Raw genomic sequence first — 27798 nt, forward strand, 5'->3', positions numbered from 1 at the left:
TGAAATGTGATATTAGGGAAGAAATAATTTTACATGTTATTATTTATATAAATGATCATAATAATTACGAAAATGTAAAGCAAAAAACAAAGATTAAATAAAGGTGTTAATTTGTTAAAGATGCTCCACCGCCGACAGAGCATAAATGATATTCATCATTTTAACAATAATAGGTGTTTAATCGTGTATATATATGCCTATCTATATCTCCTATATCTCCACCCATAAGATATTGACCTACCCTATCTATATCGCCTATATCTCTACCCATAAAATATTGACCCACCCTATCTATATCTCCTATATCTCTACCCATAAAATATTGACCCACCCTGTATTGTAATTGTATAAATTATCCATATAATAATCATCTACTCTATAACTCCAATCATAAAATACTCATCCACCCCATATAAATAAATGTATATCGATGATCAGTATAATGCTTCCATACATGTATCAATTGCCATTTATTTATTTCTTTTACATGTACTGACTAACTTATCAAAATCTATAATTAATTCTTGTTTTTTCCTTTTCCTCGTCTTCATAAGATAATTTGATTACATGTCTCCCTCAGGTATCATACGTACATTGCATCATTTATGTACTGTACGTATTTAATATATATTTGATACATTGTATAATAGATATACATAACTTTATTTGTAACATGTAATAATTCAACAGAAAAAAGTAGTAGAAGTTGCATGACCACACTAATAATTATTTTACACATTTAACTTGTCACCTTTAATGATACATGGGGTAACAGGGGTATACATATATAGATAAACAGTGTCAAGTCATATAGGTATATATATACATATGTGGCTAATTATATAGCCCCAGGGGGCCATCCCCACACTTAGAGGTAAGTGTGACACCTTGTGTATTATCTGAGCAAACCCATAGGTACTGATGATTTTACTTCTCAGGACTACAAATGTATATATTTTGTGTATAATATGAATTATTATACTGCTTTAGCTAGGGGGGTCAATATTTTATGCATAAAATATTGATACGAAGTCAATATTTTATGCATAAAATATTCATCCGGGTAAGTATTCTATGGGGATCAAAATTTTATAGGACACCAGATCATATAATTGACTATAATACATTAATATGCGAATGTCACAGGGGGAAATTGGATTAGGATAACTGCAGTTACCAAGATGTAATGTGGTGACTTAAGAAATCAATCACACTGTCTGTAAAAAAGTGTTCCCAGAATAGACAGCCATTTTTACGTCATCTGACCTGAAGGGTCAGGGTTGTTTTAGCACACCATCATCACGTGGTCGGGCTATTCAATCTCAAAGGTTATAATCTACACTTGTTGTAAAATTAATTTATCTCTTTGTTTTCTTCAATTTATGATAACATGGTTCGAAATAGACTGGATTGTATATATGATTATAAAATGTTCTGGTATTGAAATGAAATTTGAAAGTTATAGAAAAATCATAATTTACAGGAATGTGATTCTTCCTCTTTTGAGAAGCTTTTCTTTAATTGAAGGGTATGAGAAAAAATCATGTCAGATGTGATCTGAAAAAGGGGGAAGAGTTTCCTCTTATTAACCAAGAGTTTCCTCCCTTTTCTATATGATCAATCACATCCCTGTGGATACCTCTTGATAATGGATAGGTAAAAGCGAAGAAATTAAATAATAAACTACATTTGCTAGACACACTAGAAATTCATGATTCGTGCAAAGGATGAACAAGGATTTCGAGTTATTGTGGAATGTGATTTCTGTTTAATTCATCATTAGTATTACTAGCATCATGTTGGTTAACAAAATTAACAGTGCATTCTTTGGATTATTATTGAAAATAAAATTTGGTTATTTTGTGATTTATCATGCTTAATATTTAATACTTACTTTCAAACTGAAGGTAAATTGAAAGAATGTTTGAAATTATGTGATGTCCTGATTTTGAATTGAAGCACTAGCACTGTGCTTATAGAGCGACAGTTTTGTTGAAAGTTAAGGGATGTATGTCAAAACCATTTTAAAAAAAAACGTGTGGACGCCATCCAAACAGAAACTGTGATATCAGTTGTAAATTGATGTATAGGTTAGGTAGGAAAGTAGACCAAGGTCTAGTCTCTAAATATGGAAGAAATTACCAGATGGGCTGAACACAAAGTGAACCATGTCACAGTTAGTATGTAAGTGTTACTGATCATTGATTGGTTAGTGTTAACCGACATAAGATTGGCTGGTATTTGGTTAGTGTTAACCGTAAGTTGATTGGCTGGTGTTAATTATCATTGATGGGTGTTAACCATCATATTATAGGTATATGTTATACTGTTTTAATAGATACATGAAACTATGGTCGATGGTTGAATTTCTCTTGCTCTACAAGTGTTTAGCAGTTCTGTATCTCGAATGAAAGTGCTGAAACAATAAATCCTTTCAATTATATTAGATGTTTGTTGTCATTTGAAGGGCCAGATTCGCCATTAGCAGGATAAACAAAGGAAAGAAAAGGCATCCATGTCTTTCAGGACTAACCACCGAATTGCATTCCATCAAGCTGAAGATAGCTGTAAATAATTTTCATTGGATGCAGATGACTTGAATCTAAAGTCTAGCAACTTATTTCAAATACTGATGACGATTTCCTGAAGTCAACTGAAGATAGCAACAGTCATGAACTAAAACTAGTCGAATAGCTTCTCTAAAAAATGAATTCTTGACATGATCCACAATTTACAAGTGTAAGCAGAAGATGACGATTTCTTTCAAGCGGAAGTCAATGCCTTCCCAAATTTGGAATACATGTTGCTAACCCTATAACCCTCCATAGATGATGCCGATCCATCAAGCTGCACTTTGTGTAACCATGTGTACGATGGTCTGCTAGGTGGTGGTAGCCAAGGAGGTAGGGACCCCTAGCACCAATTTCTAACCAGCAGTATATAGTCTGATACCAAATACTATTGTTCAGAAAAAATTGCCAAGCCCCTGTGGCCGAGGATGCACCTTAAGCTTCGTTTGGCTAGCCTAGGATGAGTCGAAGAGCTTACCAACACGGACGAACGTTTTTGCGCCATTAGAGGAAGCATTGTATTGATAAAATGACTTAAAATTAGCAAGGAATACTGCTGATATTTTAAGTCGAAGAAATAGCCGATACCATTTTCAAATACATACACTATAGTGTAATATTTGTAAGAGTTTGATTGGTTTCGTTATATAATATCGACTAATTGAATGAACTATAAAACTGTTCGTCAGATTAACAAAATTGGCAAGATCTTTGCATGTCCGTCCAAATCTATTAATTGTTATCTAACTAAATGAGCTCATTAAACGGTTCATAGAACGCCATTATGCATTTAATGTTATTGATTCCCAGCTTTGTGCAGGCCACCGACCGCTATTAACCCCAATCTAATCCTAGCAATATTGGTAATAAAAACTTTCCCATCAGTGGTGAGACTCGGGACGCTCGACCTCTTGTTTGGTATACCATAGGGATACAAGCCTTGGGAAGGTCACCGCTTCCAATGCTTGATTTTTACAGGTAAACTACGGAACCACTTCGGAGAAATAAGACTATTGTTTTCGATAAATCTCGTTCCTTATGAGTTTTCCCTCTCATTGCGGCATTGTCTCGTTTTCGGAGGGTTTTTTTGTTGTTCTTGGAACCGGGATCATAGGGATTTGGCACAAACTTCTAACTAATATATATACACGTATATTGGTCTATTAAAGTGCTATATATTCATTGGCTGGATATTTGCGCCAAGTCCCCTGTGAACGAGAAGCGTTGATGAACTCGTTACTGTAGAGTAAGTGGTAATCATAATGTTTGCTAATGGATAGGCAGTAATAAAATGTACAATATATGGATTCATTCATTATTGGAAAGTCATATTTTATTCAACATTCAGGGAATAATTCAGCAACAAAAACGCCCGTGGGTTTGTTCTGCTACTCTGGTGGACATATATTGCTTTAACAACTAGGCCAACGTTCCCTCGTGTCCAAGGTTTTCACCACGCATCTTTTCCCAACACCTCCTTCCTTCCCTTATTACGTACCTGTATTTGTCTATTATGTCTCGGTGATTATCGCACCTATTCGTGAATTCCGACACCGCCAAATTATCGCCACGGATCGATATTGTGTTACTCGGAAAAGACGAAACAAAAAGAAGGGCAATAGTAGCACTCCTTTCCGAAAAAAGAAAATATAGCAATCTTGAAGAAAAAAAATGACTTCGGATTCATGCAAGTGGGATAGGCCTATACGTCCATGTAAAGGTGAAAATTAACAACCAGTCTTCATTATCATCTATTTTAACTGTTTGCTTGTTTTTTATTTGTCGAAAAGACGCCAATAAAAAGATCATGAAAATAAAACAAATCCATGATAACGCTCCTTTCCGAAAAGGAAAACATATAGTAATCTTATAGACAAAATTAATTCGGCCGATTTATAAATCGAAAAATATTTGAAGCCAATAATTAATATGGGAGATGTTTTAAAAGCCCACTACCTCTTCGAAATGAATTTTTAAAACGGGAATGTAAAATGGATTGATATTTTATAGTCGCAAGAGTTATTAGGTGACTGTTTTTACTGCAGTTATCATCTCCTTCTGAACAATTTAATTAAATTTATCAAATGTTAACTTTCAGAACGCGGGTCGTCTTATGTTTCCCGCCATCGTCTTATGTTTCCCGCCATCGTCTTATGTTTCCCGCCATCGTCTTATGTTTCCCGCCATCGTCTTATGTTTCCTGCCAGGTTAGAACTTTGACTACCGAGTATATCGCCGCGCTTTGAATTTTTTTAAATGACATTTAATGGGCCTTAAAGGCTTTGCATTTATGTCACTTCAAACAAATATTGATAAAATTCTGTTGGTATTACCATAATTTGAAGTGAACAAGTAGATCTATATAGGCCTACCAAAACATATATTAGAGCTATATATGTTGGTTGAAATTTGTCCCATATTTACAATTTCCTACAGACATACGTTTGATCGGATCCCGTGTCATCTGGAAAATCCTTGTGATATTAACGTTAGGCCTACTTCTTTCTGTATACCAGCTGGTACAGGTTTATTAATTTAAAAAAAAAATCATGCGCTTTAAAACTCCGAAATACAGGACTGCATAAAAGAAATAAAGGAAATTGTACTGTGTTTAAATTTGCATTTCTGTTGACGTGTAATTAAGTTATTGAGTTTGTCCTCATTGGTGAAACCGGAGACTGTCCGACGTTCATTCTCCACTAAATGTACCAATTCCATTATTAAGTGTCCTCTATCAATATCGAGACTTAAAAATCATGTTTGTTTCACACGTGAAATGTATTGATTGATCTTCGAAAATAATCAAGTGTGGTTCCTCAGACCAATTAAGATTTTTCTCATCATCACATTAAATATGGCTCTCGTGACGAATTTCGACTGTCCTCTTAAGCTATAATGTATTTCATAAATCATTTGTGACTAAGTAAAAGGGCAAATGTTTCATTTTTTTTCTATCATATCATAGATGTTAGCATACGCAATGAGAATAGACAAGTATTGACACACAAAATGCTTAGATATTTTTTATATAACTCATTTTATCATTGTCACAAATTATGCTGGCAGATACGTTACCAGCAAATAAAATCATGTACACAATTGATATATTATCAAATATCCACGTTTTTTTCGTGATAATTAACTTTAATATGTATACTAACTTTAACCTTTATGACATGGACACATCCATTAACAATTAAATGGACAGGTGCGATCTAATCTTGAAAATATACATGTTACGCAACAACATCAACAGATACGTTACTACTATGTACTTGATTACATAAGATGACACTTTCCCACAGAGATAAATTCACATCACAGTTTGAAAAGTATATAATACTAAGTGTTACAATGTTTGTGGTTTGGTCGACAAGTCACACGGTGTCATTTAAATGATGAGAGGGGTTAGTGTCGGTCAGTACGTTACCGACAGATACGTTATGGAAAAAAAACCCATACCGACAGAAATTATCACGCTTGTCATAAAACATTCTAAATTAGCTTAACCACGTGGCAAGTGTCCGAGAGTTTGTCAATAGTTTACAAGCGGGAAGATTCGTTGCGTTCCCAGCGTTGGGGAATAAAGACAAGTTGCTTTCGAGACGGACAAATGGCTTTGAATAGAAAGAAAAGTCCAAAACCAAAGCAAAAATTCAGTTAAAGTGTATATTTTGTGGCATTTCTAATGAAAAACCTCAATTTAGTTCATTTTAACAAAGTCACGTATCTGTAATTTCCCAAAATATGATGGTTGACTGTAACAATTATAACTTTTCTATGAGGAAAGATAGGAGCCAGCCCTTTTGGATTTAAAAAGTAGAGATATTTGCCAAACAAATGACAATACATATGAACTTTGCTTTCAATTTTCATATTTTATGTTTTTATTTCTGGAAACATGCAAATTAGTGGAGAATGAACGTGAAAACTGATGCTGTATCCGTCCAGAGCGGGTAAGGAACGACAACTCTAGTCTAAATCGTTTTGCTGACTCTGATGCCCCATGCGATTATTAGTGACGTCGACTGCATGTGACGGAGCCTATCTGTCCGCCAAAACCACGAGGACTGTGTTGGATCAAAGGAAAGGTAAATCAAACATTTCTTTGTTATATATATCATTATAGTGAGCGTGTGGCTGTTTTTCTACCGCTATTCATCGTTTGTTGTTGATTCGTGACGTTTATATCTTGTATTTACACGAAACATGAATATGTAAATGAATTATGCTCAGTTAGGCTTTAGTCGTGTAGTAAACAAACATCCCGCCAAATATGTATAATATTGCATTATTTGATAAAACAACAGACAGAGTCAAAATAAAATGCTGCGTTGTTGTCAGTATGTAGGTCTATGGTCGAACTCTCCTTAACAGGTCACGAGATACCGTTACACCGTGAACAATGAAACCTAACGGTAACTAGCCAGTGTTGTTTGTTATGTAATGGCTCTTGAGGCATGTGCCCGCAGGGCTAAAATTACCGTAACCGAAATGTTTTCTCGCAGTCCGGGACGTACACATGTTTTGGCTTTGTTTCAATAAATGTTTAATCAATTTAATGTTACTTTACCTTGTACTTCTTACAACGACAGGAAGTCCATTGTTTACAGTTTTAGCGCCAAGATTGTGATTGAGTGTATTGTTTTTTTAAATTTTAAATTATATCGTATATAAAGGTAATACTGTACATATCTAAATGAAAAGGCGACATGTTATTGTAGATATTATTGATATGAGTCTAATGAGAAAATAAAAGTAAGACAGTAATACTTCAACTGTATACATTTGACCTCATGCATGATAGAGTTGCTTTCTAGCTTCATGCTAGGGAGAATTTCCCTTTAGCTCAGCCAGTAGAGCCGGACTGGTAAGTCAAGGGTCAAGGATTCAAACCTGGCTGGCGACACACTTTTCTCGTCCTGTTACATTTGGTGCTGTAGATCACTCCAAGACCAATTATAGCTAACGGAGATTGAGAGGGTATGTTGAATATAAAATCTGGGTCGCCTTCTAGTTCTGTGCCAGGAGAAATTCCCTTTAGATCAGTTTGTTTAGCAACGGACCAGCTAGTCCGGGATTACGGGTTCGAGCTCTGCTGACAGCATACTACTCTCACCCTGTTACACATGTTGTAATTGAACTTGTCATGAATGTATATTTGCTTGCTAAGTTACTGTAGTACTAGAAGTTTCTTTGAGTGATAAATATCTAGTTTAAAGTTGACACCAGACGTTATACAGTGATGAGCTGTTTACTAAAAGATGCTCCACCGCTGACAAATCTAAAACAGGAGCAGACGATTAAGTATTTTTCTTCAGTTACAAAAGTTACTTACTTTACACCATTATCACCAGTGACAAGTTTGAGCTTCTAATTTTAGTAATAAAAGTATGAAAAATAATTAATTGCATCCCGAAAAAAATCTGTGGCACTATATACTATATTAAATGAAGTACTGATTGCGCATGCACCAAAGGCAAAACAAATTATTTCATATTATTTTCTGTGTTAATTAGACATATATATACATGATCAAACACCAATTATTGTTCATTTGATCATTTGTGCTCTGTTGGCGGTGGAGCATCTTTAAGGTGCTGCACAAATTAGAAAGTAATAATTTTGTGAATACTGGCAGACACTGCAACAAAGGCCATTAGAATGAGCTTTTTATCAATTAATTAGAAAGGATGAGCCTTTTACCTCATTTCAGGAAGATAATTGACCAGAAGTTCCAAGAGTGTTTGATCAAAACAGTATACCCAGTATGTAGTTAATTTCACGTTAAAGTTTGAAATCATTTTCATTGTGAATTTACTTCATTATTGGCCCCCAACAAAGCTACTAGAAAGAATTTATCTGCACAGGTTTTACAATGTATCAACACAGTTAAGCCAAGGTTAACATTAGCAACAAGTAACATTTGAATATACACTATAGCAGGGTATTAACTAAGATAAATACAGAGATGTTCACACCATACTCATCTTATTGTCATTGGACATCAGCCGTACATGTTTCGATTGAGTCAGTTCTCATATAAAGACATTGTTTACATATTTCCCAGTTTGTTTACATTTTCTTCCTCTGAAATTTCATGTGTTTCTCTGTTGTGGTGTTGCCAAGTATGTAAGGGGCATTAATTAGAAACAGACATCAACTTTATAGTCTCACCATCACCATCATCAGATGATGGCCCATCCAAATTGATCTTAAATGTCTCATCATCGCCCATAAACAATTTTAGTTATAAATGTTATTTCTCTATATATCATAATGACAATCATGTAAGGCTGTTTCTGAAACTTAATTTATATGTTTTAGCTCCTAGTTGTGCAAATGGCAATTTTGGTCTTATCCAAAACGAGATCACCAACAGATGGTCATCGTTTAATTTTTGCAATTGATGTTTGTTATAGCTATTTCACAGAGAGTAGTGAAGACATTTCATTTCAGCAAATAAATTTTTCCTCATTGTTTCTTTATCGGAATGATCTTTATCAACAATTTGACCCTGTTATCAGTTTGTAACCAAACACTATGTAACACTGTGATTAGTGACATGTTTGTTCAAGGAGAGCCCATAGTAAACATTCATTATTTCCTCTGTAAATATTGGAAGACTAGAGTGTAAAAAGAGTGATCGTGGATGAGTGTACAGACTATACAGGTTTAATGCCCTATTAACAGCCAAGGTCGTTTAAGGACATGCCAGGTTAAGTAGGTGGTGCAAAGCTGGAGTACCTTGAGAAAAATCACCGACCATTTGGTGATCAGTACCTGATAACTGCCCCATGTACACTTGAAACCCAATGGTTGAGGGTTTGTGGTAATATGTTAGGACATCTTTACCACGGCACTTGGTCCCTGGTGATGCCAGGGTTGCTTTTCACTACAATAGTATTAGTCATGTACTGGTAATATGAACAATGTTATAATATGAACTGGTAATATCAACAATAAAGCTGGCTGTTGAAGTCTAAAGATGGAAAAAAAATCTGAAAGCTCGCTGTTGGTGATCTGGAAATGCCACAAGTAATTCAGTGTTAAAGAAAAAAAATTTAAAATTAAAAAAAAAAAAAAAAATATGATGCTGAGAAGCAATTTGTGCCTCTTGAAACATGATATATCGTCTCGCAGGTTTTTGCTGCAGTCTAACGGAGTAGGTCAGTTGCCAGTGCACCAGTATAATGCGATTATGTGAATGTAAAGCTTGCTCGCTCTATCGGGGTAATGCATAGGGTAATGTATAGACATCAGGAGCCCAATATTGTAACTACTTTGTACCAGAAGCTGTGTTTGATATTATCTTGAATGAATTAAAGCAGGTTTCAGGTTTGCAAACATCGGCCTACAGGCAGAGAGGTCATCAAATGATATACGACATATATACATCCAGGCAATGCACATGCCTAGTTGACAGTGCATACTGTATCTTCATTACAATCTTCATATTACAAAATTTTGCTAAATTTACACCCAATGGTAATCCACAAAAATAAGTAATATGAACTTTAAAGTATAAATATAGTACATGTATCATGTGCCTGTTGCACTTTAAAACACCTTATATTGGGCCAAAGTCCATGACATGGGTTGGTGTGACTGAATCATAACACGTTGTTACTATTGATTGTATATGTACCACTGCTCAACAATTCATCATGGAACTCTGGTGTGCTAGTCAACCCGACTTATCTCATCGTGATACATTGATTTTGTCGTCTGTCATTTATTGACCGATGTTGGCTTTGTGTGGAGAGTGGCTAGCCAGTGGTCAACCTAGGCCTTGTTTGTGTGTACACAACTCGTTTATTTCTAGTGATATACCACACTATAGCTTGACCTGGAAAGCACATGGCAGGGTGGTTTTAGCTGAATGCTGGTATAATATAATTTCTATATTTGTAGAGTTTAATGCATGTGAATTACACATATAATAGTATATTAATTCTGAATTGTGTGGAAGCAGTGTTTCAGACTGTTTTCAAATTTTTTGGACATTTTTGGGGTTTTACAAAATTTTGTAAGGACTTCTTTATTGGAATGATTAAGGATTTTAAAAAACTTAAGTACATTTGGAAGAGTAGTGGCCTTAATTTAGCCCCAATCTCAATTACTGGAAATTGATGGTGATTTGATCAAGATGTCAGCTTCATTGCAGCATGAAATTACCTTTAGATTATCAATAGTCTAGCATATTCATTTACAACCTGCATGCTTGTTCTACTGAAAGAAGAATTGACAGCGATGAAAATCATACTGTCTGTAAATGGTTTCAAACGATCACCAGCTGGATCTGAGGGAAAATGACCAACCAAAAGTCCATTAGCATATAGAGAGAAATTCTGTACGGCATTATATCAAAATGAAATGTACTTGAAGGTCACCTCAGGCTCAATTGGCAGAAAATGTATTAAGGTACAAAATAATTTGTTTAGTAGGCCGGCTGTGTTGGTAGGCTTGGTATAAAAGGCATGTAATCGTATATAACTAAGCTAGTTATCTACTGCTGATAACCGGGACTATAACAGCCATATCGCAGATCAAGGTGAACAACCTACCAGGTACGTAGAAATCTGTATCCAATAGCTGTAGAGTATTTACCTTCCTGTTGGCATCAGTGGTCAGTTGAAGGTATCCCATTCAATGCCAGACAACTGTCCCTTGTTGGTTGGTCCTAAAACCTTGACCAAGAGTTGGAGTAAACTTGTTATTGAATACCTTGACACCTCAACCATTTGACCTCTTCAACAGCCTTGATTTGATAATTCCCATGTGTTATTTTAAGATAGTGAACAAATATCATATTGATACTTTATTCATGATAGTTGTAATGATTTTGAAAAAATGAAAATACATGTGTATGTAACTGTAATCCATCAAAGAAATTAAAATATAAACCAATCAATGTATGAACTGTATTCTAAAAATCACTATGTTTACATTATATATTATTGATGTCTTTAATTAATGACATATTTGTAATGGAAAGGGAGAAACTGAAGCTGTTAATCCTGTCTGGGGTTCTGTTACACAGAACCTCCTAACACATAAGCCATATGCTTTACTCATTGAGCTACCTGGTCACTGATCATGATTATCACTCGAGTTCAGTCCCACAACACTCCTCTCTGCTATATTAAAGTCTTTGTCTTCTAAGATACTGGATCCTATACCACCACCTTGGTTCGGCCCAAATTCTATATCAAGACAGGAGAAAATGTAGCAGTCAGACCAGGGCTCAAACCCAGGACCTCTGAACACTAGCCAGATGTTCTACTGATTGAATTACCTGCATGGTCACTGATGATCAATCCAGTTCAATTGCTCTACAGAGCTATACACAGATCTGAAATAAAGTTGGATGTTATTTGTTCAATCATTTTCTATATTACTACAGTATTTAATAAGTATTCACTGTTGAATACTTTTGACTTGGTTTCATAACTTAGGTAAAGTTGGCAAAAGTTCCAGGTTCGCGGTTATTTAGAAGAGTTATGGCCCATTGATTAACTAAAAATTATGTTGCTTTCAATGATGAAAAACATTTAACTTGAAATCTTATTTTAATGATTATTTATTCACGAACTAACAAATAGTATTGTAAACTATTTCTTCGGAACAAATATTATTGTTATTGTATAACTAGTACCAGTATGAACTCCTTTACCCCTGAAGATACATTTAAAATCGAAGACTACACCAGTCCATTATGAAATTTCAGGGGTGAATGAAATCAATATTGGCCAACCACAGTTACAGAGACCGGACAGAAGTATTCGGACAAAATGGCCGCCGTAACGTCATGTGTACATCTCGCTAGGAAAATAAAACTCTTTATAAAAAATATATGTGCTTTGATACTGACCTAATATTTGGTGATCTGACCCTTGGACTTTCGTACTTCCTTCAGACGATCGGGAATCGATTGTTATAAACCTTGAATGTATTCTACATCAATGCCTTGCCAGATGATTTGTATTGCGTCAAAAAGTTCTGTTTGATTAGTGATGTTGTTGACCACTGTTTTTAGTCGTATTTTAAGTTTTAACCACACATTTTCGATGATATTTAAATCAGGACTTTGTGGGGGCCATTCTAAAACGGGAATACCATGGTTTGTAAAATATTCAGACACAACACGAGCCTTGTGAACCGGAGCATTGTCCTGTTGAAAAATGTAGTTTTGGTTTGCGAAGTGTCTCGCTAAAACTGGCCACAAATTCTCTTCCAAAATTTCAACATATTTTAGTGAATTGATGGTTCCATTTACACTGCAAACAGTACCAACTCCATGATGGGTAATACACCCCCAAATCATCAAGGAAAGTTTCTGGTGTGACCGCGGACAGATGCAGGCTGGCCGGTATGCCTCGTCTTTTCGCCTCCATATAAAAATTCTGTTGTCATTACCGATCACGATTTGACTTTTATCAGAAAAAATAACATCTTTCCAATAGTTTTCTACAGTCAGATTTCTTTTATCAAAGCAAAATTGTCACACGTTTCCTCAAATTGACTTCACGCACGACCATGGTTTTCTTCACTACCATTCTACAGTATCCCTGATTTTTAGCCCACCATCATCAGATGGTGGGCTATTCAAATCGCCTTTCGTCCGTGGTCCGTCGTCCGTCCGTCCTTCCGTCCGTCCGTCCGTCCGTCCGTCGTCCGTTAACAATTCTTGTTACCCGCTATTTCTCTAAAAGTACTGAAGGGATCTTTCTCAAATTTCATATGTAGGTTCCCCTAGGACCCTAGTTGTGCATATTGCATTTTGGGACTGATCGGTCAACAAGATGGCCGCCAGGCAGCCATCTTGGATTTTGATAGTTAAAGTTTGTTACCGCTATTTCTCAGAAAGCACTGAAGGGATCTTTCTCAAATTTCATATGTAGGTTCCCCTAGGACCCTAGTTGTGCATATTGCATTTTGGGACTGATCAGTCAACAAGATGGCCGCCAGGCAGCCATCTTGGATTTTGATAGTTAAAGTTTGTTACCGCTATTTCTCAGAAAGTACTGAAGGGATCTTTCTCAAATTTCATATGTAGGTTCCCCTAGGACCCTAGTAGTGCATATTGCATTTTGGGACTGATCGGTCAACAAGATGGCCGCCAGGTAGCCATCTTGGATTTTGATAGTTAAAGTTTGTTACCGCTATTTCTCAGAAAGCACTGAAGGGATTGTTCTCAAATTTCATATGTAGGTTCCCCTAGGACCCTAGTTGTGCATATTGCATTTTGGGACTGATCGGTCAACAAGATGGCCGGCCAGCCGCCATCTTGGATTTTGATAGTTAAAGTTTGTTACGGCTAATTCTCAGAAAGTACTGAAGGGATCTTTCTCAAATTTCATATGTAGGTTCCCCTAGGACCCTAGTAGTGCATATTGCATTTTGGGACTGATCGGTCAACAAGATGGCCGCCAGGTAGCCATCTTGGATTTTGATAGTTAAAGTTTGTTACCGCTATTTCTCAGAAAGCACTGAAGGGATCTTTCTCAAATTTCATATGTAGGTTCCCCTAGGACCCTAGTTGTGCATATTGTATTTTGGGACTGATCGGTCAACAAGATGGCCGCCAGGCAGCCATCTTGGATTTTGATAGTTAAAGTTTGTTACCGCTATTTCTCATAAAGTATTGAAGGGATCTTTCTCAAATTTCATATGTAGGTTCCCGTAGGACCCTAGTTGTGCATATTGCATTTTGGGACTGATCGGTCAACAAGATGGCCGAACAAGCCGCCATCTTGGATTTTGATAGTTAAAGTTTGTTACCGCTAATTCTCAGAAAGTACTGAAGGGATCTTTCTCAAATTTCATATGTAGGTTCCCCTAGGACCCTAGTTGTGCATATTGCATTTTGGGACTGATCGGTCAACAAGATGGCCGACCGGTGGCCATCTTGGATTTTGATAGTTAAAGTTTGTTACGGCTATATCTCAGAAAGTATTGAAGGGATTGTTCTCAAATTTCATATGTAGGTTCCCCTAGGACCCTAGTAGTGCATATTGCATTTTGGGACTGATCAGTCAACAAGATGGCCGCCAGGTAGCCATCTTGTATTTTGATAGTTAAAGTTTGTTACCGCTATTTCTCAAAAAGCACTAAAGGGATCTTTCTCAAATTTCATATGTAGGTTCCCCTAGGACCCCAGTTGTGCATATTGCATTTTGGGACTGATCGGTCAACAAGATGGCCGCCAGGTAGCCATCTTGGATTTTGATAGTTAAAGTTTGTTACCGCTATTTCTCAGAAAGCACTGAAAGGATCTTTCTCAAATTTCATATGTAGGTTCCCCTAGGACCCCAGTTGTGCATATTGCATTTTGGGACTGATCGGTCAACAAGATGGCCGACGGGTGGCCATCTTGGATTTTGATAGTTAAAGTTTGTTACCGCTATTTCTCAGAAAGTATTGAAGGGATTGTTCTCAAATATCATATGTAGGTTCCTCTAGGACCCTAGTTCTGCCTATTGCATTTTGCGACCACCATCTTGGATTTTGATAGTTTAAAGTTTGAAAAGCAGAAAAAAGAATTGTAAGTTTGAAAAGCAGAGAAAAGATCCCTCTTTCATTTGTCAGACATAGATCAATCTTTGGTGGGCGCCAAGATCCCTCTGGGATCTCTTGTTTAAATTCCGGTCAATCGTTTTACTACTAACCTGTACATCATTTACAGTGTTCCTGTAGTCATTTAATTCGGCTGTTACTTCATCCAACGTTTTTCTCCTATTTCCGCGCACAACTTTTAAGAGCCTTCTCTGGTCCCGATCTGTCAAATATGGCGCCCTTCCACATCGATGTGTATTTTCAATGTTTCCTCGTCTCACATATCGTTTCCAAATATCAGAAATTGTAGATTTTGGTATGCCTAACCTATCTGCAACAATTGTTTGTTTTATCCCACCTTCTATCATTGCTACGACCGCTTTTCTTAAGCCTGATGTCACTTCTTTACCACGACGACCCATGTTATTTCCGTGAATTCCTGCGATTCCGTCAGCAGACGTAATTTATTTTTACCGCCACAACATTACGCATGACGTCATCTTTCCGATGACGTATACGATGACGCGAACCAAGCCGCCAAAATGGATTTATTTCGATTTTGACGCGCCGCGCGAAATTTAGCGGTATATATCACGACTCGTTTGTCCGAATACTTCTGTCCGGTCTCTGTATGTTTAACTACAGTACAAAGTACCTTTTATAAATATCTTTAGCAGCAGGGATATTATTACTATGTATATATCTGCTTGTTTATTTATAATCATTCAAAGCCATGACATGATGAAGTATCAAGTGGAAAAAAAACAACATTCCATTGGTCAGTAACAGGCCACTAAACTCTGTGGATGTTGAAGCTGTGGCCTAGAGGTTCTGGTGGAGGCCAAGTCAAAGGTCAAGTCATAGGGTGTGGCATATTGTTTATATTTAGCCTACTGTTGCTCCCTTTCCTGGATTGGCTATGTTTTTGTCATGTAATTAATAGTCAGGTTTATATCAGTTAATATTAATAGGTACATATGTCCACATTCATTCATAGGAATGTATGAATACTAGCCCAAGGCCAAGCAACATCAGAACTAGACGGTTTTAGGTTAAAACATCTAAAAAAAGATCGGTGTCAGACCTGTCAGTCTGAGAGTAAACTCAAAGCCAGCTCCTCGTTTCCCATGTTTATTCATGTTGAAAACAAAGAGTGTTTTGTCATTGTTTTGTTTACCCTGTTCCAAGTCTTGAATTTCCACAATTATCTGCAGATTTTCCATACCAATCTAATACTGTAACAATCAGTTAAAATTAGTTCAAAGGCTGTATATCATGGCTTGCTAAAACAGGCAGTATTTCATGGCTTGTTAAGACTAGATAAATCAAATCTGAAACCTTAGATCGATGATATATGTCCACGATATATGATGAGGTCTGGGAAGCCAGGACTGTCGCCATGGACAGAGGATCAGAACTCAAGCCTACATATGCCTCAGTTGTGGGCATGACATTTCCATAATGGATATAGACTTGCATAATATGAGAATATTATTTATAAAATGATGTCTATATTCTGTCAGAGCCACTGCAATTTGTTCAGTATGATATGCATACCTCTCAGTCTGATTGATTTACACAAAGTATCGTCAAGTGACTTCATTCTATAAATGGTTGAATGTTGTCAAAATATATGTTATATATATATTCTGGTATTTCATTCATGTACTGGTGTAAAATGTGTGGTATGTGTCAGGGCTTTTTTTCAGCATGATTTGGGGCCGAAAATCGGCCCCATTCCCCATGGCAAAACCTCTAAATTTTTCCCAATTCAACCCTAATATTTCTCAAAATCAAAGTTTCTTGAAAACTATCCAAAAATAAAGCATGAACTTAGTTGGTTAAGGCTAAATATTTGTGAATTGGCTTCAAAAAAGAATATAAACTACACTGGAAATAAAAAATCTTAATTGTTATGCTTTATTTCATATTTCATAATTTTCCCAAATCTTGGTTTTGGCGCTCCATTTTCCCAAATTCAAATCCACAGGCCCCATTCCCAAAGCAGTGAGAAAAAGCCCTGTGTGTTTTTGAAATTGAAATCTGCTTTTAGAACCAGAATGGTATTATTATTTTGGTTGATTCCAAATGTGTTTACTTTTTGAGTATAGTAGACTATAAGGTTACATGCAGGGCAGTTCTATATAAAGGACTTCTTAACCAAATATTATTTATTTGTTTTATGTCACCATATTAATGAAATTCTTGACTAAAAGCCAAAATACAAGTTTGAATAACTGACACAGTGGTATAAATTAGATCAGAATGCTAGAGGTGAAGAAATGAATTAGTTCAATATCTCTGTTTCAAACTATTTCTTTCAAAACACGTAGATAAGTTGGATTACCAGCGTTTTTACTCGGCCTATAGACCTGTATAGTACTGTCTATAGCCTATATAGTACTGAAAGTTAACAGATAGATTAGACAGCTTGGCCTGGGTCCAACACACTTGATTGATTGGTAAATTTATGCTTGTCTGCTAGTGGTGTTGTGTGGGTTGCATACTGTGCAGTTGTGTCATTTTGCATCATAGGTTTCTCACTGCGCTGTTCACAGAACGTTTAACCTAATAAACCAAACCAAAAATTAACATATTATTACATTTATATCTGCTAGACAAAAAAATGTGATATATATACTCAGGGTAGATAACTCACCACTATGATAAGCCTATCATGGTAACTGGTTGTAGAAAGGTATCAGATTTTCAATTTTCACTAGTGCATGTAGTTGCTGTATATCAGATATACCAGTATCATGTATTTAATGTAAATAATATATATGGCCTATTTCTCAAACAAATGGTTTATATATATGCATCTCTGCTTTGTGCTGACAAGTCTGAAAAGGACCATATATTGTATTACATACAATAGTTAAACATACAAATAAAAAGATTACATGATTGAAGACTCACAATGATGTTCTGTTAGATTTAATTCATGTGCAATGTATCATCTTTGTTGGTAGAATATTAAAATTCTACAATATCATTATCCCGGACGATCAGGCTACCATTGGGAAGCATTTTGTTGGATCTGGGCAATTTATTTATAATACATTCCTTTTCATTGCACACTATTATCGTTGTTTGTGTGGCATCTGTGTACTTTGGCTATGCGCAAATTCCAAATGCACACACAGCATATCATACAAATGCATGTACCGGTCACAGTATTCTTTTTAGGGCCGTGTTGGCCGAGTGGTTAAGGTGTCCCGACATATTACCACAAGCCCTCCACCTTTAAGATGCGGGTTTGAATTCCATGTGGGACATGCGCAGGTGCCAGGCACTGACTGCTGGCTGGTGGTTTTTCTCTGGGTACTCCGGCTTTCCTCCACCACCAAACCTGGAACTTCCTTACATGTCCCTGACTGTTGGACATTAAACTAATAAAACCAAAACTTTGGATACCTTCGGAACAATTCAATGCAACTCAGCCTTATATAGTCGATAAATGACAGATATATATAATTAAATACATAGTCAACAAATGAAAGGGATGAAACAGATATATATAATGATCAGTACCAGCAAAAGGCATTTACCTGCGATCTTGATTATATTTTAATTATTTCATATAGGCTTGTGGGTATATCTGCAGGTCATTATGTGCTGTTTATTCAACAAAGCTGTAGACTAAAACATAATTGATATACAATGATGACTAGAGAGTTCTAATTTCTGGTTTAAATCGTATAGGTGTGAATAACTTAAGTATTCATGCAAATTATCTCAAAGAATGGCCTTTAGATGCATGTACAGGAAATTAGGGTTCTAGGAAGTAGTTTGATCGTGAACATTTAATGTCTTACAGACACATTTCAACTTAATTTTTTTGTCTATTTTTTCTTAAAATGTTTGTTACACTGTTATAGTTGTATATAAAAACAAGGAAAAAATAACACAATAAGCTGACTTATTGCATTGAGTTTCTGGCATACAACCAATACAGTCAGTTCTCATTACCGGCTCATTAACTTGAGGTCCACCTGACCAAAGTAAAACTTTGAATGATGCAAATATTCTAGTTTAGTATTGTAAAAGGTGCATGTAGGTCAATGTACACTGGTGATCGACCCAGTCCAATTCCAATACACTGCTATCTTATGTCGCCCTAAGACCTTTGTAAAAGGAGCGGGTCATTGTGGTTTATACATAGTGTTATATACAATCTCTGTCACTTATCTGATGGAGCATGCTTCTTTGGCCCAGTTTGTATTGACAGAATTTTCAATTTCATGCCAGAGAATCAGTCGATTCCTGGTCAGGGCACTCAGCAGGAATGTGTATTTTTAGGTTGCCTTAGACGAAGTCTCATGTTGATCTATTCTAATCACCTTTTGTTCGTCGTCGTCCGTCATGCGACAATAAACTGTTTACATTTTCGACTTCTTCTCCAAAACCACTGAAGCAATTTCAATGAAATTTTGCACAAACCTTCTAAGGCATAAAGCCAATCAAAATTGATGACCTATAGTCGTCATGTTTCGTCCGTTGTCGTCCGCCGTCTGCAGTGCGCCGTCCGCTGTGTGTTAACTTTTCACATTTTGAACTTTTTCTCAAGTTCTACCAGTGCGATTTGGCTGAAACTTGCATGAAATGATCCTGATATGGTCCCAACAAAGTGTTGTTATTTTTCGGGTCAATCCGAAATCCAAGATGGCCGCCACAGCCGCCATCTTGAAAACACATTTTGAACTTCTTCTCAAGTTCTACCGGTGCGATTTGGCTGAAACTTGCATGAAATGATCCTGACATGGTCCCGACAAAGTGTTGTTATTTTTCGGGTCGATCCGAAAATCCAAGAATGGCCGCCACAGCCACCATCTGCCACCATCCTTGCGAAAACTTGCATGCGCCTGAAACTTCATTTGAAAATGATCTAACATTACTTTGTTGGCTGCATTGCTCTGCATGTGAAACTTGCATGAATATCTGATATGGTCCCAACAAAGTGTTGTTATTTTTCGGGTCAATCCGAAATCCAAGATGGCCGCCACAGCCGCCATCTTGAAAACACATTTTGAAATTCTTCTAAGTTCTACCGGTGCGATTTGGCTGAAACTTGCATGAAATGATCCTGACATGGTCCCGACAAAGTTTTGTTATTTTTCGGGTCGATCCGAAATCCAAGATGGCCGCCACAGCCACCATCTTGAAAACACATTTTGAACTTCTTTTCAAGTTCTACCATTGCGATTTGGTTGAAACTTGCATGAAATGATCCTGACATGGTCCCGACAAAGTGTTGTTATTTTTTGGGTCGATCCGAAATCCAAGATGGCCGCCACAGCCGCCATCTTGAAAACACATTTTGAACTTCTTTTCAAGTTCTACCATTGCGATTTGGTTGAAACTTGCATGAAATGATCCTGACATGGTCCCGACAAAGTGTTGTTTTCGGGTCGATCCGAAAACCAAGATGGCCGCCACAGCCACCATCTTGGAAACATATTTTGAACTTCTTCTCAGGTTCTACTGGTGCAATTTGGCTGAAACTTGTATGATATTATACTGACATTGTCCTTACAAAATGTTGTTATTTTTTGGGTTGATCTGAAATCCAAGATGGCCGCCACAGCCACCATCTTGAAAACATATTTTGAACTTCCTCTCAAGTTCTACCGGTGCAATTTGGCTGAAACTTGTATGATATTATACTGACATTGTCCCAACAAAATGTTGTTATTTTTCGGGTCAATCCGAAATCCAAGATGGCTGCCACAGCCGCCATCTTGAAAACACATTTTGAACTTCTTCTCAAGTTCGACCGGTGCGATTTAGCTGAAACTTGCATGAAATGAACCTGACATGGTCCCGACAAAGTGTTGTTATTTTTCGGGTCAATCCGAAATCCAAGATGGCCGCCACAGCTGCCATCTTTAAAACACATTTTGAACTTCTTCTCAAGTTCTACCAGGGCGATTTGGCTGAAACTTGCATGAAATGATCCTGACATGGTCCCAACAAAGTGTTGTTACATCACTGGTTGATACCAAATTGAAGATGGCTACCATAACACTATATCTAATTAATTTCCTACATATAAAAGGCCCTTTGGCCTCTTGTTTGAAATAAAATTTGTTGAAAGAAATTGAAAATGATCCTGACATGGTCCTGACAAAGTGACACCATATAAATTAATTTTACTATTGCCAAGGTAGTCAGATGACCGTTAAGGCCCTTTGGGCCTCTTGTTTGCTTAGTTTTTATAGGAAATTTATCAAACTGGGTTAGAATTATTTGCCTGAGATATTATGATTAGAAATTCAAATCTGATAGAGAGATGAAACTTTCTAGTCAGACCAATATTATGACTAGAAATTCAAATTAGATTCTTCTAGAAACACATGTTTCACTAAGAAATCAATAAATATCAGGTGTTAATCTTACTCAGCATTTACATTTCTGTGATACTGGTTTAGTGGATGTTTGAATTAAGGAACATTATGTACAAGCTAGGATATTGAATAGATTATCGCAGCATGTTACCATATACTGGCAGGTGATAAGCAGGTCTATCCTTGTGTAATGATATAACTTTATTGATATTTGTATCTCTGTCTTTTACAGGTATATGTTGTCAGTGTAGCTGAAGGGTGACCGTGTCTAAACCGTAACAACTGAACGTTTCCAATTATACTGACAAAATGACGAAAAACAGCTACGACGTCACTGATGCCAAACACAATAATGGTAACACTGTGAATGGTAAGTTGGTTGTGTTTTGTAACTTCCATAATCCAGAGTGTTAAACAATGTCACAAAGCAGAAAATGAATCCTTCAACTTAGTTAGTAACTTAAGAAGGCACAACATGAATATATCGCAGTCTCCCAAAACACACACCTCCCGCAACATACACGTAACACACCGCATACATGGGAGGCCGTCCTTACATGACCATAGCTGTTAATAGGACGATAATTAATCAAACAAACAAACAAATTAGTAAATGAACAATAAAATAAGCCCACCTACTTCAACTTTGCTAGCCAAGGGTATTCAGTCCGATGCTCTCCCTACAACGCAAGAGCAGCAGACTGAATTCCCTTGGCTTGCGAAGTTGCACCATCTTGAATAAACACTGAATATTAAATTCGAACAGCTGTGAGTAATTCTATTCCGTCATTGCATATTACAGAGTTAGCTCCCTTGTCACTTGTAGGTAAGTATTGATTGTTACGTCATTATTTTGTGAGTGCTATTCACGTCGTTTTCTCCAAAAAGTATGACGTGACGCTCACAAACACATGACATCACAAGCAATACCTACCCGCAAGGGCAGATAACTCTGTAATATGCAAATACAGAGTAACGTTTGATTGGTTATGCATCATGTCCTACTAACATCTAATTCATTTAAGGAAGGTTTCTCCTGTGTGCAATGTGTTGTATATGGTGCTGGATTGTATTGTTTCATTGTTTTGGGAGGCTGTGGTATGTTTGTTGTGTCTCTTTGTAATGGTGGAACTCTCAACCATTCTATAGTGGTGTCTCCTTTGTAATGGTTGAACTCTCAACCATTCTATAGTGCTATCTCACTGAGAGCAAACTGACAAAAAAAATCTCCAAATAGTGTACTACACCCAGTCACATTATACTGACAACAGGCAAAGTAGTTGTCCCAATCTTGTTCTTCTGATAGCCAAACAGGAGCAAAAATTACCACTTAGTCTGTGTTGTTCAGGGGATAATTCAATGTCTTCTCTATAGAGGTGAATACTTCACTCAATACCAAAAGTAAAGCAATATATAAATTCACAAAACAGCAGAAGTAGCCAATGAAATGAGTGTCATATTTACAAAACAGCAAAAATAGCCAATGAAATCTGTGTAAAATTAACAAAACAACAGAAGTAGCCAATGAAATCTGTAAAATTAACAAAACAGCAAAAATAGCCAATGAAATCTGTGTAAAATTAACAAAACAACAGAAGCAGCCAATGAAATTGTGTGATTTTCTACCGTTACAGGCCAGTATGATGAGAAGGATAAGTTTCTACCTCCGGTTATGGTGGAGCCAGGACTGGACAGTATGAACAAGAACCCAGACGACCTTGAACTTAATAAGGAGGGCATAGCACCAAAGGATAGGTCAGTACTACACATTGGTCAATATAGCACCATATCTTAAAATATCTCAGAAATAATGAATTAGTGTGAAACCGAGGTTGTGGCTATCAGATTACTGTAAACAAACTTTCATTTGTGTGAGATTTATCTTCGCAAATTTCACAAGTAAGGTAACTTGGTGACGATTTATTTCTGCAAATTAAAAACTACCTACAGTCAAACCTGGCTAAGTGTCACCCTGTTTATTAAGTCATCTGTCTAATGCATCACATCTAAAGTCCTCCCATGAGATTTTCTATATATCTCACCTGTTTAATTCGTCAATCTGTCTGACTCGTCTACGTCACTCATTTCTTGCGTATATTTTGTACAAATGACTTGTGTAATGCATCACTTAAATTACCTTTCCTAGACTTACCTTAATACCAGGCAGTTGGGAACTGGCTTGATAATTAATCAAACAAAAAAGGTGTGAACACTCCTTGACCAGTACCCCACTGGTCCTAATTAATTTGCAGTCTGGTGCTGTATTTTCCACCTTGGCTTTGTTGTGTCACTTTCGTTCTTCAGCTTTAACGAAAATTCAGTTCATTATTAATAATTTGGAATCATGTTTCACTTATTTATCAGTCCAGTGATAAGTCCAGTATTTTTATTTCAATATTCATGATGCACATAATAAAGTGTATATTGCTGTGCCGTGATCATTTGGTAACCTGTATATCTGTCTAATTAGACACATTTTTGTCTGTCCCTTGGGGTGTCTCATTACACAGGTCTAACTGTACGTGTTATTGAAACAATTTAAGTTCAATAATGTTATTCACAAAAATTAATCTCCATAAACTTGCTTTGAAACAGAAATTACAAAACCTAGTTGTCATGAAATAAAGTTGATTTACAGTCACGAAAGAAAATTGATTTAAAGAAAATGGGGTTTATTGACCAGTTCAGACTCACTAATTTCTATAGACAATATATAAAGTCATAGCAGTTAATGTGAATTTGATACATTCTATATTATTAGGTGCTGGAGTTTGATCTTTGTTATCGCATAACTCATATTTATGAGAATATAAAAGAACCATTTACTTTCAAGAGAAGTTAGTGGTCCAGAACTATTCGGCCTTTTGAAATGTACTGATAGAATCATTTCTTGTTGCAGATACCGAATTGTCTTCTTCATCATGTTGATTCATGGAATTGGTATTCTCATGCCTTGGAACATGCTTATTAATGCTAAATCGGTGAGTTTATCTTCAAATCTACATCAAGAGACACTAGTTCTTTTAATTAGCTATTGAACTTGTGCAGTATAATAGCTCTTTAGTCTAAACATTTTTGAATGCTAATGTTAAAAACTAGATAAAATGATAGGAGACAGTTTAATGACTTGTACCCTAATTATGACTAGTCTTAAATTTACAATATTTCTACAGTTCTTTCGACCTCCCCATAGAGACTTAAATTTGATTCAAATCAAAATAAGTATATATGCATACTGGGTATTTAGATTCAGTAGAACTCCTATAACTCGAACAGTAGGGTACCAGATCAATAGTTAGAGGAATACAGGATATTCGACTCATCCAAGGTTGGTCACGATCGATCATCAACAGTCAAAATGTCTGGTATCAAACTATAACAAACAATGCAAGTCAATGACATTTTAATTACTCTCATTTTCCGCATTTTGAAATTTTATTAAAGTGGTTTTTGACAGCAATATCAAGTTGAATGTTTGAAAATTTTGCAATGGCCCAACACCTGTTCAAAGAATACATGGTTTAATACTATGTAATTGATAAAATGGGGATATATTTCTGTTCGAGGATTAAGGGGTGTTCGACAGATAGCTGTTCAAGCCATCCTGGGTTTGGGTAGAGGAAATATATAGGGACATGGACCATGCAATCAGTTAAATGAATGAGGGGTACTGGTATTTGAGGAATGCAGGTTCAAGTTAGAGTTAGATTCTCTGTTATTTTGGCAATATTCTATTATCATTCATTATTTTGGCAGTATTTTGAGGACTACAAACTTTCCAAGAATACAACAGATGTCACGGCGCTGAGAAGTAACTTCATGTTTTACCTGGGAATCGCGTCACAAGTCCCCAACTTTATCATGAGTGGTATCAACACATTTTGTCACTGCGGAGGGTAGGTATAATGTGTTCTATTGTGTCCAAATTTCATTGTAATCATTTGATAATTTTATCTTTTGCATTAAAAAATTGTACCCTTGAAGGGATGAATAGGAGGAAGGATAAAAGAAAAAATAATTTCAATACATTGATATATATTTATGTTACTGTAAGTGCATTAGCATTTATCATGTGTTAATGTTGATATCAGTGTACTATTTCGATACCCTTATAATCAAACATATTTTTACATAGTAAAGATTTCGGCATGTCATAAGAAATAGCAAAGAAGCATTTTCAATTAGTTTTAGAGACTGTAAATTAAATCATGAATCTAAATTTTCATGAAAAAGTTAGGAAGGCATGAAAGGACAGAATTGCGTTGCCGAGATAATTGGTATGAATGTAACTAAAGAAGTGTTTTCACTGTAATGATTGCTAAAAGCACCATCAATTATTATTTGTATTTCTATTGCAGTATGCCGTCGTCACGGAGAATCGTGATTGCTATTGCAGTGGAGGTTGTTCTATTTATAGCTACAGTGATCCTAGCCATGGTGGACAGTACAGATTGTAAGTTAGCCATACAAGGTCTTATCTGTAAATGTGTGTAATTCAACCCAGGATTGTATGTATAAATGATATATACCAGTAGATACAAAGCTTGTACAAGTCAACTCTGTTGGAACTGCTTTTGCCCTATCTGGTATATACTGTATGTAAACTCTTGGAAAGAAAGTGACGTAGAGAAAGTCAAAAACTAATGAGAATGCCTAAAATACCATGGTAAATAGCCCTTCAAACCAAGATCATTTGTTCTTAAATAAGTATATGTATGATATAAACGTTGAATTCTGTTTTAGGGTCAAAGGAATTTTTCTACATCACGATGTTAACAGCTGTCCTCCTCAACAGTAAGTGTCCCTAATGCTCCAAATCTATGTCACAGAAAATCATGGTTGGTTCCACATCACTGGTCATCTTTAACTCAACAGCTGTGGAATAGTAATAGAGATCTTGGGCTGGTTGCTCGAACGTTCATTAAAAGTTAATGATGGATTAAATCTTCATTAAACCATCATTAAATATAATGACGTCATTACGAAATTTATGACGTTGCTCAAACGTTCATTAACGTTAATGAATGATTAAAGCTTCATTAAACCTTTATTAAGTCGTCAGTATTTAATGATGGTAGGTAGCATCATTAAACCTTCATTATACAACTGATGCAATGGCCGCGATGAATGTCATGTTTGACGTTCTTGGAAAACAGCGCATTCAGCGAGTCCATCAAGATTTCGGGGAGCTGGATTCACTTAACGACAGTCAAATTCGGGCAATATACCGGTTTAGCATAGAAAATATTGTGTACATCGCAGACTTAATAAGGGAACATGTAGAGAGACCAACCAAAAGGAGCAATGCTCTCTCTGTTGAAATGCAGGTAAGAAAATAATAATCTTGGCCTAGGATACACGCAACTCATTTCCAGCATACTCTTAATACAGTAATCGATATATTTGAAGAAAACATTGGATGTGTAATGTTTGTACTTGAACCGCCAACTTAAAATGCATGGCTAATACATATATAGATTATCGAATACATGATTAAATAAAATTACACTTTGTGCGTATTAACGAAAATTCTGTCTTGTACTATCTTCACCTCCAACAGAATATGTTACACAAACAGATATTACGCTTTGTTTCACTATAAAATGTCCTATGTGGAATTACTAAGTTTCTAAAACTTTTAAACAGAAACCGTTTAAATGTATATGCGCACATTTCCATTCATAGTCCGCATTATCTTACGATTATACATACATGTATACATGTACACACTGTATGTGCATATTATGGAAAGTAAAAACATATTACTTGCAATACGGAAATATTTTGACGATTCAGGTTTTGAAAGCTCTACGCTTTTATGCAAGTGGATCTTTCCAGCAAGTGCTTGGAGATGTGATTTGTGCAGACAAATCTACAGTATCGAGGGTTGTCCGGGACGTGTCGAATGCACTGACATCATTGGAATCTGTTTTTATCAAATTGCCAACAACTAGGGCGAAGAAAGAAAAGATTCGTTCTGCTTTCTACCAGCAAGGTGGATTTCCCAGTGTGATTGGCTGCATTGATGGAACACAGATACGTATACAGGCCCCATCTGAGGACGAACCCTTATTCGTCAATCACAAAGGATACTATTCTATAAACGTCCAGGCAATATGTGACGATGAAGGTAATTAATGAAACATGGTGATCATATTTCGATAAAATCTTTTTTTTTTTTCTCAAATGTTTATTAACCTATTAAATCAATAAAATATCAGCATAGAGGAAAAAGAAACATATTTCTTCTTGTTATCTACAGACGTATACAAGCACACTTCAAATATCAAAATACATATCTGCAGAACTTTTTATTACTCGAG

General features: G+C 36.2%; 1 protein-coding gene across 4 annotated transcripts in view; it reads left to right on the top strand.

Annotated features, from left to right (window-relative positions):
- The first annotated feature begins 6512 nt into the window (after positions 1-6512).
- The window catches only part of LOC138334983 (equilibrative nucleoside transporter 1-like), a 33471-nt gene continuing 12185 nt past the window's right edge, over positions 6513-27798 (top strand). Inside the window, exons 1-7 of one of the 4 annotated variants that reach the window (XM_069283865.1) lie at positions 6513-6661; positions 21708-21845; positions 23110-23230; positions 24375-24456; positions 25232-25371; positions 25834-25928; positions 26219-26269. In XM_069283865.1, coding sequence (XP_069139966.1) covers positions 21785-21845; positions 23110-23230; positions 24375-24456; positions 25232-25371; positions 25834-25928; positions 26219-26269 — 550 coding nt within the window. In that variant the 5' untranslated portion in view covers positions 6513-6661; positions 21708-21784. Of the gene's footprint in view, positions 6662-10198; positions 10459-11119; positions 11141-21707; positions 21846-23109; positions 23231-24374; positions 24457-25231; positions 25372-25833; positions 25929-26218; positions 26270-26291; positions 26803-27271; positions 27606-27798 lie in introns of those variants that run through there. The other 3 variants (XM_069283866.1, XM_069283867.1, XM_069283864.1) reach the window with 3 other exon arrangements.

The sequence above is a fragment of the Argopecten irradians genome, chromosome 11 (genome assembly GCF_041381155.1).
Source record: "Argopecten irradians isolate NY chromosome 11, Ai_NY, whole genome shotgun sequence".
Lineage (NCBI taxonomy): Eukaryota > Metazoa > Mollusca > Bivalvia > Pectinida > Pectinidae > Argopecten > Argopecten irradians.